The 20047-nt window shown below is 36.1% G+C and overlaps 1 protein-coding gene across 23 annotated transcripts in view; it reads right to left on the bottom strand.

Moving 5' to 3' along the window:
• Positions 1-20047, bottom strand: part of AHI1 (Abelson helper integration site 1) — a 182915-nt gene that overhangs the window by 100585 nt on the left and 62283 nt on the right. For all 23 annotated transcript variants that reach the window (XR_015555277.1, XR_015555278.1, XR_015555276.1 and 20 more), the window contains 2 exons: positions 11771-11967; positions 7329-7355 (listed from right to left, as the gene is read on the bottom strand). Coding sequence is in view for 20 of the 23 variants with exons in the window: in XM_087444150.1 (XP_087300276.1) it covers positions 7329-7355; positions 11771-11967 (224 nt within the window). In the remaining 3 variants the exon portion in view is untranslated. The remainder of the gene's footprint in view (positions 1-7328; positions 7356-11770; positions 11968-20047) is intronic.

A 20047-nucleotide genomic window follows, 5' to 3' on the forward strand; every position in this document is an offset into this window, starting at 1 on the left:
CCATTAAGTTAATCAGATGCTCTGGCATCTGATCCCACCCTTTCTCCACAGTCAGTGCTTTGGTTCAGGCTTCCTTACCGCTTGTCAACTACTGCAACAGTTTCCTGATTTGTTTCCCTATCTCTTGTCTGCTTCTCTAATTCTTCTTCTATACTGCTACCGGGATGATTTTTCTAAAATGCTAATTTTGCTGAGTAACACTTCTGCTTGAAACCCATCGCCAATTGTCCCACTAGATAAAGTCTATACTTTTCAGTAGGGCACACAAAGCTGTCTGTATTTTAACAACTACCTGGCTCTCCAATCTTACTGCTCCATCCATGGAGCACATATGGAGCATGCTCCATCCTACGTTCCAGCTACAATAAGCTGCACATAGCTATCCAGATACGCCAGGTTGTTTCAAGTCTCTGTGACTTCGCTAATGCTGTTCCCACTTCCCGGAGTGGGCTTCCTTCCCAGCTTCCCCTTCCTGGTGGATGCCAACTTCTTTTTCAAGCTTTAGCTCAGGTACTACATCATGTGTGAAAAGTCTTGCAGACTCTCCCAACAGAATTCACCTCTCCCTCCTGTGTCTTTCCACTGTGTCCCATATCTTTGATTATCATAGCACTGTTAACACTTGAGTATGCTTATTTATTTTGTTAATTACCATCCACCAGACCATAATCTTCTTGAGGGTAAGGACCAGGTTTTGTTTATCTTTCTTTAACAAATGGCTGCTATAGCACTAATAAGAACTGCATAGGGGCTGGCCCAGTGGTGTAATGGTTAGGTTCTTGTGTTCTGCTTCAGCGGTCCGGGGTGCGCCGGTTCTGATCCTGGGCGTGGACCTACTCACTGCTCATCAGGCCATGCTGAGGCAGTGTCCCACACAGAAGAGCTACAACTCTACAACTATGATATACAACTATGTACTGGGGCTTTGGGGAGAAAAAAGAAAAAGAGGAAGATTGGCAAAAGATGTTTGCAAAAAAAAAAAAAACTGTAGAGAATTCAAATGAATTAATACATGTGAAAGCAGTGCATGTTTTAATACCTTACCCAAAGCTAAGGTGGTATTTGTATTCAAGATTTCTCAAATGTAACTTTTTGATAAGATTTATAGACTAATGGGCTTAAAAGTAAGGAACTCTTTAATTTACATGGTTTAATATTCAAGTTTAAATCCAGAAACGAGAGTGTGAAATAAGAGAAAATATATATTGTGGAAATTTATAAAAGAAACGTTAACTAAATTGGAGTCAGGAAGACCTGTAGGAGGAGCTCTCATGATAAAATATCCAAACTTTTTTTCAAAGGAGATTTTAAAAAATTATCTTTTTTAAACCTTTTACTTTTCAGCGAACAATATATTCCAAGATAGATTAGACTATAATATAGATCATTACTTTTCCTTTACAGCATTCTTGAATCAACTTTAGCTTGGCTGTATTTATATTCATCTAGGGTCAGTGATATTAATAATTAAAAAAAAGATAAAGTCTCCTGCCTTTAAGAAGCTTACAGAGGAGTGTGGAAATTCAGACAAGTAAAGATTAGAGGTAGAGGCAATACTACGTAAAATTTAAAAAGAAGGAAAAAAGGAAGGGAGGGAAGACTAGGAGGGGAAGGAAGGAAGGAAAGAGAGTGGCTCCTTCCTGAGGGAATTCATAATTTAATTCTGGAAAAGACAGCAAAATTAATTATAATTTAAGGCAGAATAGGTCCAACTATATAACATGCCAGGTACGAATAAATATGTCTGGGCCATGAGAAAAACAGATTAATTCCATTTGTGAGGAATCACACAAAGATTAATGGAAATAAGACTCTAGGCAAGACCATTGCTGATCTGCTTCAACTCAGCCCTTAACAAAGGAAAGAGCAAGGAAATTGTAAACTATAAATTCCTATGTAGACTTTTAGGGCTACTGCAATTCAGAGCAATGCAAGACTTCTAATACCAATCACTACTTTGGAAGTAATCAGATGAGCACCCTTTCATCATCCCATCCTCAAATGTGTATATGAGCATCTACCCACAATTTCTACCTACTTACCTATCAGAAAAGATGAAAAACCCCTTCTCTTAAGACCAGTTTCATTAGTATTCAGGATTATACCCCCTCTCACCTTTTCAAGGACTTGAGTCTAGCCATTACCACTTCCGTGGTACATTATCAACTTCTCCATCACCACCGAATTATTCCCATCAGCAAATAAATATGCTTGAATATTGTCCCTCTACTATTCCTCTCTAGCTCCTCTCTGTTACCCCATCAAAACTTCCTAAAAGAACGGCCTACAGAGCCTCTGCTGCGTCAGCTCCTATTCTGTCTTGAACTCACATCAATTGTGCTTTTGTCCCCGCCACTTAATGAAAGCTTCCATCAAGGTTACCAAACACGATGGTCAATGTTCTGTCCATTTTATTCATCCTCTCAGTAGCATAACAGCTGATCATTCCTCTTTCTGGAAAGAACCCCTCTTGGCTTCTCTGACATCCCACCCCTGGAACAGTACCTCAGGTATTTGCTGTGCTCCCCTCAGGTGATCTTATCCAATCTGACAGCTTAAAAAATATGACTTTAGCCCTGACTTCTCCCCTGAGCTCAAGACTCATATATCCAATAGCCTACCTCACAGCTACACTCATATCCAAAACTCCACTCCTAAAAATTGCTCCCTCCAGCATTCCTCATCTCATTAAAAAGCATTACTAGCATCTGTACAATTGCTGAAAGCAACAACACAGAAGTTATTCCTAATTCCTTTTTTCTTCACTTACACCACATCCAATCCATCACCACATTCTGTTGAATCTACTTCCAAAATATATCCCAAATCTGTCCCTTGCCCCGTCTTCATTATTACCATTGTTAAATTAATTAAACAAGGAGAGACCATTAGGTGGCTCTAATGCTGTGGTGCCTACATGAGCAAAACAAAATCTAAGCCTGTAACTACTTCAAAGTTAGGAAATTGAAACCGAAGGACAATTAATCACAGCCAACTAGGCTTCAAGCTATAGCCAATCAATAATGTCCTTGCTTTTTTCTCTATGGAAGTCTTTCCCCAGCTCTTGTCGGTGAAACGCTTCTAACAATTTCTAGTTTGGCGTTGCCCAATTCAAATCAATTTTTGCTCAAATAAACTCTTAAAATGTTTAATATGCCTCAGTTTATCTTTTAACACCATCGTAGTCTAGGCTATAATCTCCTTTTTCTTAGACTAACAGTCTATTAACTGGTCTTTGCTTGGAAGACTCTTACTCTCCTTTTAAAATCCATTCCCACATTCTTGCCAGCTTAACACCTCAACTGTTTGTTTCTCTAATTAAAACAACACCCTAACCCCTTACTGAAGGGTGGCAGAGCGTGCCACCCCAAAACATGCCTCTTAGGCATGCGGATTATTTTCAAGAAACTGCAGACATAGGAGTTCTGAAAACAGAGTAGAACTTACCCTTTTGGTAGGGAAATTTACATTAGAAAGAGGGTCTATACCAGGAAGAGAGCTATTATGAGATAACTTTTAACCTGGGAGACTTATCTGCACGGCAGGGCAACCTTTGCTTACCAAACATTTCCTCTTCTCACCTTCCCATAAATTGCCTCCCCCTCTTTGAAGCCCCCGACCCCCATCCCTTTTCTCACCTCTGGTGGCATAGAAACCTCAATTAACTGCCTGGCAGCCTCCGGAATCTCATCTTTGTGGGGCTCCCATATGCACATAATTAAAAAATTTTTCTTCTCCTGTTAATCTGTCTATGTCAATTTAATTCTTAAGCCAGCCTCAGAACCTAGAAAGGTAGAAGGGAAAATTTTTCCTCCCCTACATTCCCATGCTTACGAGGTCTTAAAGGCCTGCATGATTTCCTGATCACCTCTCCAACCTTGTCATGAAACCCTGCTCCCCCTTGCTTGCTCACTATCCTACTTAAGCACAGTGGTCTTCTTTCTGCTTCTTGAGCATTCCAGTTTTATTTCTGATTGAGGACTTCCGCAGGACAGGACTAGCTCCTTATCAGGTGTTTCTCTCAGAGAGGCCTTCCACGATCATCCTTTGAGAGCAGCCTCTCTTCCCAGTCATTTTTTGCCCCATGAGCCTATATTATTTTCTTCATATCACCTATTGTCTGAAATTATCTATTTCCTTTTTTATTGTTTGTCTCCCTATAATAAAATGTTCTTATTCTCTGTTGTGCCCTACGTACAAAAAAAATACTTGGTAGATACTCAATAAATATTTGTTTAAAGAATGGAAAAAAGGACTGAATCTTCCAACAGTATAAAAATCTGACTGGGATTTAGGGAAGAAAAAACTTAGGTCTCTGGTGAAAATTTATTATCCTGGATGTAAGAGATAAGAAACTACATAAATATACTCTGCTTTTAGGATTAAAGACTTCTGACAATAGTGCCAAGTCCATTCAACAGGAAAAGAATAGTCTTCAACAAATGGTGCTGGGACCATGAGACAGCCACATGTAACGGGTTGAAATTATACCTCTACATCACAACAAATAAAAACAATTAAAATAATCACAGGCCTAAATGTAAGAGTTAAAAATATAAAAATCTTAGAAAACAGAGAAGTAAATCTTTGGGACCTAGGATTAGGCAATGGTTTCTTACATGTGAAACCAAAAGCACAAGTGACAAAAGAAAAAAACAGATAAACTGAACTTCATAAAAATTAAAACCTTTTTGTTTTAAAAGACACCATCAAGAAACTGAAAAGATGATCCACAAAATGGGATGAAACTTTGCAAATCATCTATCTGATAAGCGACTTGTATCCAGAATATATAAAGAACTCTTAAAGTGAACAAAAAGACAAAAAAAATTTTCTTTAAAGAATGGCCAAAGGATTTGAACAGACATTTCTCCAAAGAAGCTATATGAATGGCACATCATAAATGCTCCACGTCATTAGTCATTAGGAAAATGCAAATCAAAATCACAGTGAGATATCACTTCCTACCCTAAAAGAGACAGAAAATAACATGTGTTGACAAGGATGAGGAGACACTAGAACCCTTATACACTGCAAGTGGGATTCTAAAATGGTGCAGCCACTTTGGAAAATCATTTGGTAGTTTCCTAAAATATTAAACACAGAGTTACCATATGACCCAACAATTCCATTCCTAGATATATACCCTAGAGAAATGAAAACACACAACTTATGCACACATATTCATAGTAGCATTATTCTTAATAACCAAAAAGTAGAAACAACCCAAATATCCATAAACTGATGAATGGGTAAACAAATATCCATATAATGGAATTTTACTTGGCAATAAAAAGTAGTACTGATACATGCCACAAATGGAGGAACCGTGAAAACATTATTCTAAGTGAAAGAAGCCAGTTACAAATGACCACATATTATATGATTCCATTTATATAAAATGTCCAGAACAGGCAAATCTATAGAGTCAGAAAGTATACTAGTGGTTGCCAGGAGTTTGGAGGTTTGTGTGTATGCGTGCATGTAGAATGACTGCTAAGAGATATAGGGTTTCTTTTTGAAGGGAATGAAAAAGTTCTAAAAACTGATAGTGGTGATGGTTGCACAACTCTGTGAAAATGGTTAAAAACCAATGACTTGTACAAGGGTGTACAAGTTTACAAGGGTGAATATTTACATGATTTACAAGGGTGAATATTATGATGTGTGAATTATATCTCAATAAAACTGTTATAAAAAAAGAATAACTAAAGACACTAATAAGGTTAATCTTTCCAGATCTTGATTAATTTCCAAATATGTCATCAAATTTTCAACGAGCATTTGTTCGACTTCTGTTAAGTACTAGGGATACAAAGATGAATAACATGATCCTCCACCCTCAGGGAGTTTCCAGATTAGCAGAGGATGTTCTCCATAAAGCTTTGCCAAATATGTGCAGAACATGCTACTCTTTGGACATTCAGATAGCATTACAAAAGAAGGGTATATAGTACATTTGTTAAAATAAAGAGAAATAGCTCTGAATTACTAGTCATAGAATAAACTGTTTTTTTGACTCCAGTTTTCTATACTATGTATACTTCAGAAGATTCAGTAATCTTGGAGCTACAATCACTACACCATTGCTATCAGGAACAAGTTTCCTGAATATCTGCAGCCCAAGTCAGAATATAGCCTGTTCTCTTTTTCCCGTCTTCCTTCGCCTTGTCTACATTCCATATCCTGTTGACTTGTGATAATTAGGTTAAAAAGTGATGGGTTCTGACTGATACTGGACAGCTCAGTGATGAGGTAAGCCCAGTGTTTTCTGAAACACTTACTCCATAAGATGCCCCATGTAGAAAGAGACAATCAATCGCCTGCTTACTTCTGTATTCCAAGTGCCTGCCACATGGTAGTAGCTATCTATCGAATAAAACAATACTTCCACTGCATTTGACATTATATAAAGCAGTCTTTGAACACACTAACACCATTCTAATTCCTTCCCTTCTGGAAGTCTCACCCTTTTACTTTGTGACACATATAATTATATGTGATAAATGAATCGATGTCTAACTATTCAACTTAATTTTGGGAGTCGACAGAAGAAGAGGGAAGCACGAACATGTGGTGCCATTCCAACTTGTTTAAATTACAATTTATTTCCTTGACAACTGAATTAAAGGTTGTGCCGAAAATAACCTTGCTTGTAAAAGGAAGAAAGCTGTGTTGAAAGCATCTCAGATACAATTTAGTTGAAACTGCTTAATAATCAAGAGACTTTCTGTACACTACCACTTTTAGACGAACTTTGGGGTCCTGGGCAAATCACTTAACCTGGATAATCCTCAGCTTCCTCCCTTGTACAACCAGAATAACAATAATGTCTAATCGGCATTGTTATCTCTCAGGATCGTTATGTAATTAAACGGGAAAAGAGGTGTGAAAGACTGGCATAAATGACCAGCTGCATCATCAGCACAATATATAATTGCTATTTATGTGCAGCTGGCATGCATTTCAAGGCTTATACAACGTACTCAGCATATACCCACTGGAACTGCATCAGTGTCTCTTATCTATTAAGTACCATATAATATTTTTCTCAGAGAATGAAATGACCTTGCTGATCCTTAACTGAAAGTATATCCCAATGACCTAGTATTCCTAAATCTTCAAAAATATGAAGCCACTCGCTAAATTCTAAGGTTCCAGTATTATAATTCCTTGATAAATTCAAGCTCAAATAAAGAAAATACATATCAGATTAACTTTTGTAAAAGTTCTATTAAAAACTATGAATGGTACATTTCAATTCTTTGGTGCATCACAATGAAAACTACAGTTTTAAAGTTATCTTCCTGGTAATAAAAACTACTTACCTTTGCAGCACAGGCTCGTATCACCTCCTAAAAGAAATACAATACAATAAGTAAAGAAGTATTCATAATTTCATTTTAATAAAATATCATCTCTTGTAAATACATTCAGATGTTAATCTTGTTTTTTGTTTGGTGAGGAAGATTGTCCCTGAGCTAACATCCGTGCCAATCTTCCTCTATTTTGTATGTGGGATGCTGCCACAGCGTGGCTTGATGAGCAATGTGTAGGTCCGCACCCGGGATCTGCACCTGCAAACCCTGGGCCACTGAAGTGGAGCTCCAGAACTTAACCACTATGCCACCAGGTCGGCCCCCAGGTGTTAATCTTTTAATAACCACAATCAACATCTGGAAGAGTTTCTTTACCTATCACCCTGCAGTTGTCACTATGCATTGTTTCCAATGAGCTGGAAAGAGTGTAAATTAAAGAAAAAGACTGAATGACTTGTTCTTGGTAAATCTAACTTGCCAAAACAAAAGGCACTGACAAACAAGATTCTGGAGGGCCCACAGGTACCTGCCTCAAGAAAAACTGTCTCCTCAATAAACTTAGCACAAATATGAAAATTCTGTACTAGAACACTAATGTGTCTAAAAGACACACACTGAATTAATTGCAGTATACAATTATCTCTATAAATAATAATCTCCAGAAATATAATTCCCATATTAATAATTTATTTCAGAGCAAATCTAATAATAAACACTACTGAATGGTAAAGTATACGACCAGTACTGAAGAGGCCACAGAAAGGAACTTCCCACAATTCATGGGACAAGGCCAAGGAGAGATCATTTTTAAAAAAGAAACTAGTAAAAGTCAACATATAATAGATGATTTGAAAATCTGCTGCTAAGGAGACACAAAAAATACCCACGTCCAATTAAGGTTAACCAACATATATCAGCTCAGCATAGAACTAGCGAAAAAACGGTAACAATGTGGAGTTTAGAAAAAGAGAGAACTAAAAAAGAGGAACATCAACTTGTTAATCCAGAAATTTCTAGAGGACAGACACTATGTCTAAAGGATATTAGCAATTTCATCATAAGAGGAAACAGTAAAAGTGATTGTGGGCATGGAATTCTGACTGCCTGGAAAGAATCTCAGCTTTAATACTTCCATCTGTGTGACCTTGGAGATACTGCTTGACCTCTCTAAGCCTCAACTTCACCTTCTGTAGAATAGTGATAATACTAGCACCAACATGATAGGATGGTTTTGAGGATTAAATACAATGAACATGTGCAGCACTTAAGCATAGTTTCAGGAATTCAGTATGTCAATTATTGCTCATAATTGAATAAATGTTAGTTATCACCAATCACTATAAGGTGAAATCTCCTGTGGGGTAAAGAAAATTAATCAACCTTTCTTCAAAACTGGCATAAAACATCTGTAAACCCATCTAATCCCTCTTCATATGACTCTGCTTAACAATCAACTCTTGTGATTATTAACATGGGTTTCAGGTTAATTTTAGAAAGAGAGAGTGGTCTTGAGTATTCAGGAAGCTGGAAAGGTATACCTTTCATTATAAGATGTTTTTTAAGTTTATACATCAATTTTTGTAGAACTGATTACTCGTAGTAGGCACCCCAGAATCTGAGCAACTCTGGAGGCACTGATAAGATCAAATTTCTGGATTTGAAAACTTAGAATGAGTTGTGCCAATGCCCTCAAGCCACCAGTGAGGTCTTTTTTTTGGGGGGGGGGGGAGATCAGCCCTGAGCTAACATCTGCCAATCCTCCTCTTTTTTTTGCTGAGGATGACTGGCCCTGGGCTAACATCCGTGCCCATCTTCCTCCACTTTATATGGCACGCCGCCACAGCATGGCTTGCCAAGCGGTGCATCGGTGCGCGCCCGGGATCTGAACCGGCGAAGCCCAGGCCGCTGCAGCGGAGCTCGCGCACTTAACTGCTTTCGCCACCGGGCCGGCCCACCGGTGACGTCTTATCTGGGTTACAGTATGCCTTTCAGGTACTGCTGTAGCAGCAACATACAGTCAAGTCTGTTAAACATGAAAGAGTTAAATGATTTCTATTATGGCTAAATAGTAAAGCTCCTAAGAAGAAAGAATCATCAATTTTTTGTATCCTTTACTCACTAATGAGTAAACACCTATTAAACATCTGCTGAACTGAATTTATTACGAAAGTCACACATACACAAACATCACACCCTAAACTTGCACTATATTTTATTAGAAAAACATTCCTATTGTGGTTACAAAGAAAGAAGTAGCCTCAGTAATACAGTCTTCTCTATTAGACTTCTATATGTAAGACTAATGGTATAGTCTTTAATAGAATAAGTAACAACTTAACATAAAAAAGGAATTGGGGTCTACCAATATACAATTACAGGAAACAAGAAAAAAGGCATTGTGACAAAAAGTGGGAATCCAGTCTACCTAAATGCTTGCAAAATATAAAAAGAATGGAGCTGCCATGGGAATAAAGATGACACTTTGCTTTTATTCCCATACATACTGGCAGTCATGCACCACGTAATGGTGTTTTGGTCAACCGCAGACCGCATATACGGTGGTGGTCCCAGAAGATCAATACCATACAGCCTAGGTGTGTAGCGGGCTATACCATCCAGATTTGTGTAAGCACACTCTGTGATGTTCTCACAACGAAATCGCCTAACAACACATTTCTCAGAACGTATCCCTGTCATTAAGCAATGCATGACTGTATGTACATTCTGAAAGAAAATATACTGCAGGTAGCATTTGAAAAAAAAGTTTAGTGAATTCTTTCAACATAGGGAAAATAAGGTTTTTCAAAAACCACAGCAAATAGACCAAGCTTTCATTTCCAAAGGCAGCCTCCATCTACCTCAATCTGAAAGAAAAGTATTCTCTAAATAATTTTTAAAAGGAAAGATTTGATAAAAGCTAAATTAATGATTCTAAGAGAAATAAGTTTTTATCTAATAATAAATTATCAATTTACCTCCCTCTTGCCTCTGATTTCATATCTTAAAAAATATTTTTTTGATTTTATTTTTCCTTTATATTTACTTTCTTTTGTTCTTATATCCTTTATTTAACTGAGGATGATAGCTATATAAAACGGTGTCAGAGAAAAGCTACAAGACTAGGCTGTTTCCAGGATGTTACACTCACAGTGTAAAGATTGACAGATCGTAGGAAACCTGTTTTTATATATCTGTCTCTAAGTTGCTCTTAAGTCTGTAGATGAAGTCATTTTGTCATGCAAGATTTTAGACTAGGGACACTTCTTTTTTTCCTAGTGAAGAAATACTTTTATCTATTCATACTTCCTTTTAAAATTTGGAACACCACACATTATGCGATCATTTTAAAATGCTAAAATATAAATTACAACACTGAAATAAATTTATTAATTTATAGTCCTATACTCTAAAATTTATACTGAGAAATATAAAAAAAAATTCCCAGCATATTCCAGCTAAACCTAAATCCAGAGCCTGAGTGTGATCTGCACTCTGATACACCTTAAACTCTAAACTTCGTAAAGAAAGAAAAGGAGAGATGGAGAAAGTACAGGCAGAACCAAAGTTGTCTCAATGTAGTTCCCCGCATGTTTGGTTTAAAGCTGGTCAAGATTCCTATCAAAGGAAGAGGGACAGGGATAATATTTAAGAGCCAGGCACTGTGCCAAAAGGTGAAAACATAGCAAGGAACAAGTCTGCACAGTCTCTGTCTTCAAGGAGCTGAAGGCTAATTCTAACTAGAAGAACTATTATGGTCAAAGAGCATAAATATTTTCAAGGATGTTTAAGCTCTCAATACATTTTACCATTTCTCTTTGAGAAAGATTTTATAGTAACTTATCACTAACTGAACAGCACACTACTTTTAACCAAGCATCCTTCTCCTCATTTTCATTATCTATTTTCCAGTTTCATGGGCAATACCTGATTTCTATGGCACTTCTTTTCTTAGTACTGAGATAGAACTTTTAAATAAGCTTACGAAACATTTGTATCTACTCTTTTTAGAAGTACATGTTTATTTCTTTTATCCATTTCTTTGTTGAAGTCTCACTATTTTTCCTCATTGTTTAGTTTTTGCATATTAAGGAGGCTACTGCTTTTATATATTTTATGTAAATATTTTCCCAGGTTGGTGTTTGTTGTGTGCGTGTGTGTTGTATATATGCACATGTACATACACTTATATGTTTAAACAGAGAAACAGGTCCTGGGCTGGTCTTTACAGAGATATCAAGCCAGGAAAGTATGATAGCTTTTCCTAAATTCAGTCTGTTTACTGCAGTGATTTTTAGAACAAGTACCAGAAAGGAACTATAAAAGTATAAGAAAGCCTAGTTTTAAGTAACTAACTTCACTGAATTAATATTTATTGGCACGGCAATGTAGAACAGCACCAAAATGGTTTTAAAATTTCCAACTTCTCAACTGCACAATATAATTACACATACTGTAACAGAATCAAGTCTCTGTTTCACTTGCTGCATCTTCACTGAAGAATTTTCAGTGTGGACATAGTCATCAATCTGAAAAGAGCCTTGAGGAGGCAGTTTAGGACAGGTGCACAAAGCTTCTTGACTTTGGTGTATTCCAGGTAACGGAAACGTTCCATTGTAGCGTTTGAACATTTCAGCCTCCTGCTGGGCAACTGGAGAAATGAATCCATGTTAGTTTATCATCATACCAAAAGCATAGTGAAATAATTAAGCCATGAAATTGTAGCATTAAACAAATGATCAGAAACTGTACAATACATTTTAAATACTAGGTAATAATAAGACAACATGACTGGCAAAATATGAAATTATTAAATACTATAAAACCATAAAGAAGGAAATATAATAATTTCACAGATAATTTCATGTCAGGCAGTACTATAATTGAGCCCTGAAGGCCAAGCAATACCTTGGTCTGGTAAACATAACAAATTGGGACAGGAGCCTAACTTTAAATACATGTATATAGAAAGCATTATATAAAAAAATCAAAGACATACTAGAATTAAAAGAAATGCAAAAACAATAAAAATAATTATTCACAAACCCATCTCCCTAAAACTGTTTTCATATTTCTATATGCCTCCTAATCTTTACACATATGTACACTTTATGTAAGATATCATAGTGTAAATACAATTTAACATTTTTTCAACTTAAATGCAAACGTTTTTCACATTTCTACAACTACGCAATCGCTATCTTTAAATGCTTTACCACATCTTATCTAAGGAAGCATCATAATTTATTTATGCATTCTCCTATTACTAAATATTTACAATGTTTTCTGTTTTCCCTCATTACAGACCACATATGAATAAGTACTTTCAAAGTTTAATTTGTTTCTTAAAATAATTCCTTCTTTGGGGGCCAGCCCAGAGGCATAGTGGTTAAGTTTGCAGGCTCTGCTTTGGTGGCCCGGGGTTCACAGGTTCGGATCCTGGGCACAGACTTATGCACCGCTCATCAAGTCATGCTGTGGCATGCGTCCCACATATAAAGTAGAGGAAGATGGGCATGGATGTTAGCTCAGGGCCAATCTTCCTCAGCAAAAAGAGGAGGATTAGCAACAGATGTTAGCTCAGGGCTAATCTTCCCCACAAAAAAAAAAAAAAAAGAAAGAAAAAAGTTTTCTTTGGATTTAATTCCCCAGAGTGGCAAAGATGGCTCAAAGGGTGAATGTTTTTGAGGATGATGATGACAATGACAAGGACAACAGCATCTGTATTGTACTTTATGGTTTTTTAGGATGCTTTCACATACATTATCTCTTTTATCATTTAAAAAGTTTAAATGCTTGGTTGTATATACAAAGGAGAAAAAATATAAAGTAATCATTTAAAAAAGTATTTCCTTAATTACATAATTTTAAATGGAAGGCCTCTCTAAACATGACATGAAAAGAAACTGATACAACAAAGATTCATAACATGGACTCAACAGATGAGCCTTCAGAGATTCTGTGGACTACTGAGTTACATAGAGAAATATGAGTGTGTCTATATAAATGTTTCTGGAAATCAGGTCCATAACTTTTATCAGATTATCTATCAAAGAACTGTATGAGTCAGAAAACGTGAAGAATGGTCAATATAAAAATGGACAGATTTTGCTACATGAACATTTAAAGAGTCTTCATTAAAATTAAAAAACTACTGAAATCAAACTTAAAAAGCAAATGATAGGTAATAGAGTTCTTCCACCTCTGGCCAAAATAGAGTAAAAGGGACCAGGTTTGCTCCCCTGCTTGAAACTACCAAAAAAGGAGACAAAACGTATACAAGGAAGAAATAAAACTTTCTTTACAGATATAATCACCCATGCAGAGATAAGACCATGCTGGGGCAAGTGATGGACATAGAGAAGAAAATTTAATGGCGTACACACTGGCAGGTCCTGGCTCATTTGTGTAAAAATTCTGAATGAAATGTAAAAAATAAGCCACTAGAACTAATCAACTTTAGCAAGGTTCCAGGATACAAGACCAGCATACAAAAATTAACTGTATTTCGATATACAAGTAACAAAGAATCAGAAATTGAAATTTAAAAAAACATCAAGATTCTTCAATACAATACCAAAATCCATAAAAGAAAAGAATTGATAATTTTGGACTTCATCAAAATTTCAAATGTCTGTTATTCAAAACCATTAAGACAATTAAAAGACAGTCCAAAGACAGGGGGAAATATCTGCAAATCATGTATCTAAAAGAGCGCCACTTGTACACAGAAAACTTAACTCTCGAAACAATAATTAGAAAACAAACAAGCCAATTTAAAAGATGCACAAAAGATCTGAATAGACACTTCACTGAAGAAGATGTATGGATGGCAAATAAGCACATGAAAAAGGTACTCAACATCACTAGTCATTGAGGATAAGCAAAACCAAATGAAATAGCACTGCACACCTATTAGAATGGCTAAAATTAAAAAGACAGACCATTTCAAATTTAGCAAGGATATGGAGATAGTGAAACATTCATGCACTACTGGTGGAATGTTAAATGGCACAACCACTTTAGAAAACAGTTTGGCAGCTTCTTAAGAAGTTAAACATACACTTGCAGTAGCATCCAGCCCTTCTACTCTTAGAAATTTATTCAAGACAAATGAAAGCATATGTCCATACAAAGACTTGTAGATGAATATTCATAACAGCCTTATTTGTAATAGCTAAAAACTGGTTATGATCCAAATGCCCATTAACGGGTGAATGGATAAACAAACTGTGATAGATCCATACAACAAAACAAAACTCAGAAATAAAAAAGATGAACTATTGATAAACTCTAAAACATAGATGGATCTCAAAGTAATTATGAGTGAAACAAGCTGGATAAAAAAGAGTATATGACACATACTGTTTCACTTATATACAATTCTAGAAAATGCAAATTAATTCATAGCAATTGCCTGGGGGGAGGAGAGGTAGGGAGAGCATACAAAGGAGGACAAAGTAAGTTCTGGGGAAGATGGATGTGTTCGCTATCTTGACTGAGGTGATGGTCTCACAAGTGCATAAACGTGTCTAGACTATCAAAGTGTACATTTTAAACATATGCAGTTTATTGTATGTCAATTATACCTCAATAAAGCTGCTCACACAGAAAAGCAATGACGAACTAGTGATAAAAGGTGTTAATACTCTTAATATGCAAAAAGTCCCCATAAAATCAATTAAAAATGAATAATCCAACAGAAAAATGGGCAAAAGATCATTATGGAAAACTCACAAAAGAAGAAATACGTGGCCAATAAAAAACATATTCAACCTCACTAATAATTAAAGAAAGAATTAGTAAGGGAAAAAAGGCAAATAAGAAAGTGATGCTTTTTTTCTTCCTGCCTGTTTTAACTGACCCTTTGTACCACAAGATATTTTTTCCTAAGGAACAAATTGAATAAGGGTAGCCAGGTGTGTACCGAAGTATTGTTTAAAAAATTAAAAAACATCTAACAGTGAAACTGTGCAACAAAAGTTGCTTAAATAAATTATGGTACATTCATTTAATGAAAGGGAATTCAGCCACTAAAATTATGTACAGAAGTATAATTATCATGATGGAAAATTGCTCATAATATACTATTACTTGGAAGAAAAAAATTAATAAAACAATATAATGAATATATGAAAGGATGATCACTTTTTGTTTTTAGTTATCAACTTTGGTTTCAAAACCATGAATCTGAGACAGCACACATAAAAAATTTTATTTCTTTGCCCTTTATATTCATGCCCTACTTTGTTCACACACTCTAAATGAAGAAGAGATCAGTAATAATGGGTGCTCTCTCCCTGCAGACCTGGATCATGGTACATACCAGGCGACATTATCCAGGGAGAAGACCTGCTTACAATCCACCCTTTCAGAGATGCACATTCCTCAATACCTATTAATGTTCTCAGATGAAAGTGCAGCTGTTTCTACACTTTGATTTTTATGGGTTTGACTACTATTTTTCAGTTTACATTTTGGACTTCTTTTCATTACACTCAGATCATTTATTCACTCTCAAACATTCAAGATTGTTTAAAGCAGCAGCGAAACTTTGAAGCTGTAAAAGGCAAGTGCTCTCTGGACTGGCATTTGGAAGATTTAACCTCAGTAGATGGGTCAAGGATGAATGAATCAGCACGTGAAAATCATGTTCCATGATCTCTGCCTTACTTGCTTTTCTAAATTGTCCTTTAACATTTCACTGTTTTTGCTGCTACGAATAGAAAGTAAAGCTGGATCTAACTGTTTAATGGCATTTTCTGATTCCCCATGTTTTTGTAGCTGCCTGATATATATTAGCCAACCCCGATTTCACTTTAAGCTCTGAGTGAGTAAATGTGCATAGAAGTACATATGCTGATATATGCAACAGTTACACAGGATAGTAGAATTTTGGTATTTATCTTATTCTTTTTTGCCAAACTGTATTTTCTAAGTATTATGCTATGCTAAACATGTATTATTTTTCCTTTTTTAAAAAGGAATTTTTTCAACTAGTAAAAAATAAAAAGTATTGCCTGTATTTTTCCGGGCATTAAGATGCATTTCAGAAAGGATTAAATTGGCCTAAATGGATGCAGATAACAAAAATAAGCCCCAATTACGAATAATTGTTTCTGTTGTCTAAAGAGAATTTTGTATTCAAAAGCCATCTGACTAGATTTCAAGGAGTCAAATTAACACCCTACTTTATCTTGAGCACCTCTAGTTCTGTGAAGACAGCCACTAAAAAAGTTGCAGAAATATTCACAAATACCTAGTTTCTCAGATAATAGAAACAGAAGCCGCTCACAAGTGCTTGCATTCTTTCCCCTCCCCCATCTTCCACAAATATACACATCTACTTGTATAAGAATATACACATGATTTCACCGTTAAATAGGTTATAATAGATGATTTCTGAAATTCTTTCAAGCTCTATGCTTCCAACATTTCAAAGGTTTCTAAAACATTTTTACATAGGCCATGGTTGGAGTATGATGTTGTAATTAAATAACTGTATTTCTCCACTTCGTCATTTTCTCTTCTTTGTGCTAATTTAACTTTGTACGTTTAAAACTTAGATTTAACCTAACCTGGTACGTTTAAAACTCACAGTGTTAATGGTTTCATCCCCATCCTTCCATCACTTTTTGAGGAGTGCACTAGATCAGGCTCTGGGGACCTGGTTCCCTGGTTGGGTTTGACCCTTTTGGAGGTCCACAAGAGATTACTGCTCTGGGCTAGGTGGCATAGCAGAGGAATGGACAAGGTGCTGAAACACAGACATGGCAACTATGTTTGCTTAAAGGATTGTCATATCAAAATACTTCTAAATTTATCTACAATTGGCTATAATTTGGGATTCTAAATTTTATATAATTAAAAAAAATTCTTAAAATGTTTTCATAACTGACAATCTTTTGATTTATATAAGTTTAGTGCTTTTGTGTATGTTCTGGCCTGAAACAATTATAAAAAATAACGTGGTTTTCTCAGGAGATTTTTATCTTTATAGGAGGAAGAACGGAGGAAATAAGATATTTTAATCCAGTGCCCTTCGCATTTGAAGTGAATACAAGATTTGTTATTATTAAAGCCTATGTGTACATATGTTACTGACTTTATAATAAGGTACAACTAAAAAATCAACATATTCTTTCTCTTATATCGTATTAACAGTAAGATTTCCTTTTGCTTCAACACTTAATTCCTTTATTCAAGACCTGTTACTATATATAGTCCTGTTACTGTGTATAGTCATCTTACTAGATACCTAACTCCTTTACTTATAAATTATTCTTTCTAATTATAATATGATTACTGTAAGCTGGTAGGTCTTCTTTAATTTCCCAGCATTCAGCAGTTATGTGGCATCCTCTTTCTCTTCCTCTAACATTTGCTATGTGTAGCAAATTTCTGTGCTCTGAATATCTATGTCCCCCTAAAATTCATATGTTGAAATCCTAACCCCCAAGGTGATGGTATTAGGAGGTAGGGCCTTTGGGAGGTGATTAGGATATGAGAGCAGAGCCCTCATGAATGGGATTAGTGTCCTTATAAATGAGGCCCCAGAGAGCTCCCGTGCCCCTTCCACCACGTGAGGTTACAGCTGGAAGGTGCCGTCTATGAATGAGAAAGCAGGCTCTCACTGGACACCGAATCTGCTGGTACCTTGATCTTGGACTTCCCAGCCTTCAGAACTGTGAGAAATAAATTTCTGTTGTTTATAAGCCATCCAGTCTCTGGTATTTTGTTACAGCAGTCTGAATGGACTAAGACAAGAATGCTCAAGGGCTTATAATGTTTTTTACTGTATTTTACCGGGCCTGACTTGTTCTTGCTTCAGCTAATCTTAAGAGACTGTGTGGATGGATCAAAGTAGTTCAATTCTAGTAGCCTGGGTGTATTTCAATGCCTGTTAGTAATCTTGTATTTCCTTGACATATTTTATATGTCAAGCAGAATTTATAAGTGTCACTAATAAAACTGTTCAAAAAGCTGTACAAGAAAGTCTAACGGATTCGTCTCATAGCCAACCAAATGGGAGAGCATCTACCATCATTCAGCAAATCTGTTAGTTGAACATCAAAATATAATAAACTATCTCCAAATCTCTTGAACTACAGGCTATTGTCCTGTTGTTGACTGCCTATTCCATTATCAATCAGTTATCACACATCATGCTATTCAACTGAAAGTGTGTGATGTGTATATTGCTACAGAAAATATCCAGGATTTCTCTATTGCAGCCTGGTTCGTGAACTCTAATCTATCCATGCTCCACGTCTTGCTTTAGAGTTTCAATTTATCCTTTGACAAAACACTGAGATAAAATAAAACAGGTATTATTTTAATTTACAGGTGAAAAAAAGATGCAGAAATGCTAAATTATCTGACCAGGGTCAGACACAAAGCGATAGCATTTTGTCTAGAACCCTAATACTCTAACTCCTGCTCCAGCCTCTCCCAGGACACTGTTGTCTATTTTGCACCGTACCATTCTTCCTTCTTGGTGCACTTTAAAAAGTACCAACGAAAACATAAAAAAATGCCTGGAAAAGAATTCAGGGTTCTGGTTTATGCTCAAAGCCATTAAGTTGACTAAGTTTTCCATATGTCCTGAATCCCTGAATGATGTAAGCTTTCAAATTGAAGTATCCATTATGTGAAGAATATTAAAAAAGATGCTTCAGGACATGACCAAGAAATAGATAGTTTTAGAAATGCTGAATTTTAACACATTGCTATCTCTTAATTTCTCCTACTAGGCTGACAATAGATATTTAAAACTCTGACCTACTATTAGTTATACACGTTACTGTATAATCTTATCCAAGTATGAGGATTACAATATCTGAGTTTGCTCTTGAATCATCAGTACTTCAAGAACACCATTAAATTATATATACAACTATGGATATTAAATTTACTTCAACTAGACATTATCTTACTGCAAAAATATTGTAAAAGTAGTTACGTTAAAATTTAATGCTACATAATAGAGAAAACTTCTATTTTGGACTATACTGAGAATACAATGGCTTAATGCATTATAATCACCCCCAACATTTGTAAAGGAGTGAACTATTAATAATATACTTAGATAACAAAGTTCCTTTTAATCTTAAGGGGTCCTCCTAAATATTAAAATTGAAAACAAACGATACATTTTACCACAGGCATACCTGGCTACTTTCTGAATTTAGGTTACTGCATGAAATAGGAAACGCAAAGACTAAGTAAGTAGCTGTGACAGACAGCTTCATGTTTTAAGAGCATGGGCTCTGGAGCCAGACAGCCTGGTAAGCTGTGCTGCTTACCAACTGTGTGACCTCAGGCAAATGACCTCCTTCCCCTGTGCCTCAGTTTCAACATCTGCAAAATGAGGACAATAATGGCATCTACCTGGTGGGGTTTTGGGAGGAGTGCATGAGATAGTGTATACAAAATGCTCATAAGAGTAGGGGACACATAGTAAATGCTTGATAAATGTTAGCTACTACCACCACTATCATTATTGGCCCCAAATTTACTAACTGATCATGCCTTTCTTTCTATATAAATATTTTTTTTCTCTTGTGAAGGAGATCAGCCCTGAGCTAACATCTGATGCCAATCCTCCTCTTTTTGTGGAGGAAGACTGGCCCTGAGCTAACATCTGTGCCCATCTTTCTCCACTTTATATGGGACACCATCACAGCATGGCTTGACAAGCAGTGTGTCGGTGTGCGCCCAGGATCCGAACC

This window comes from Ceratotherium simum, chromosome 19, assembly GCF_057802395.1.
Source record: "Ceratotherium simum simum isolate JZ-2026a chromosome 19, ASM5780239v1, whole genome shotgun sequence".
NCBI lineage: Eukaryota > Metazoa > Chordata > Mammalia > Perissodactyla > Rhinocerotidae > Ceratotherium > Ceratotherium simum.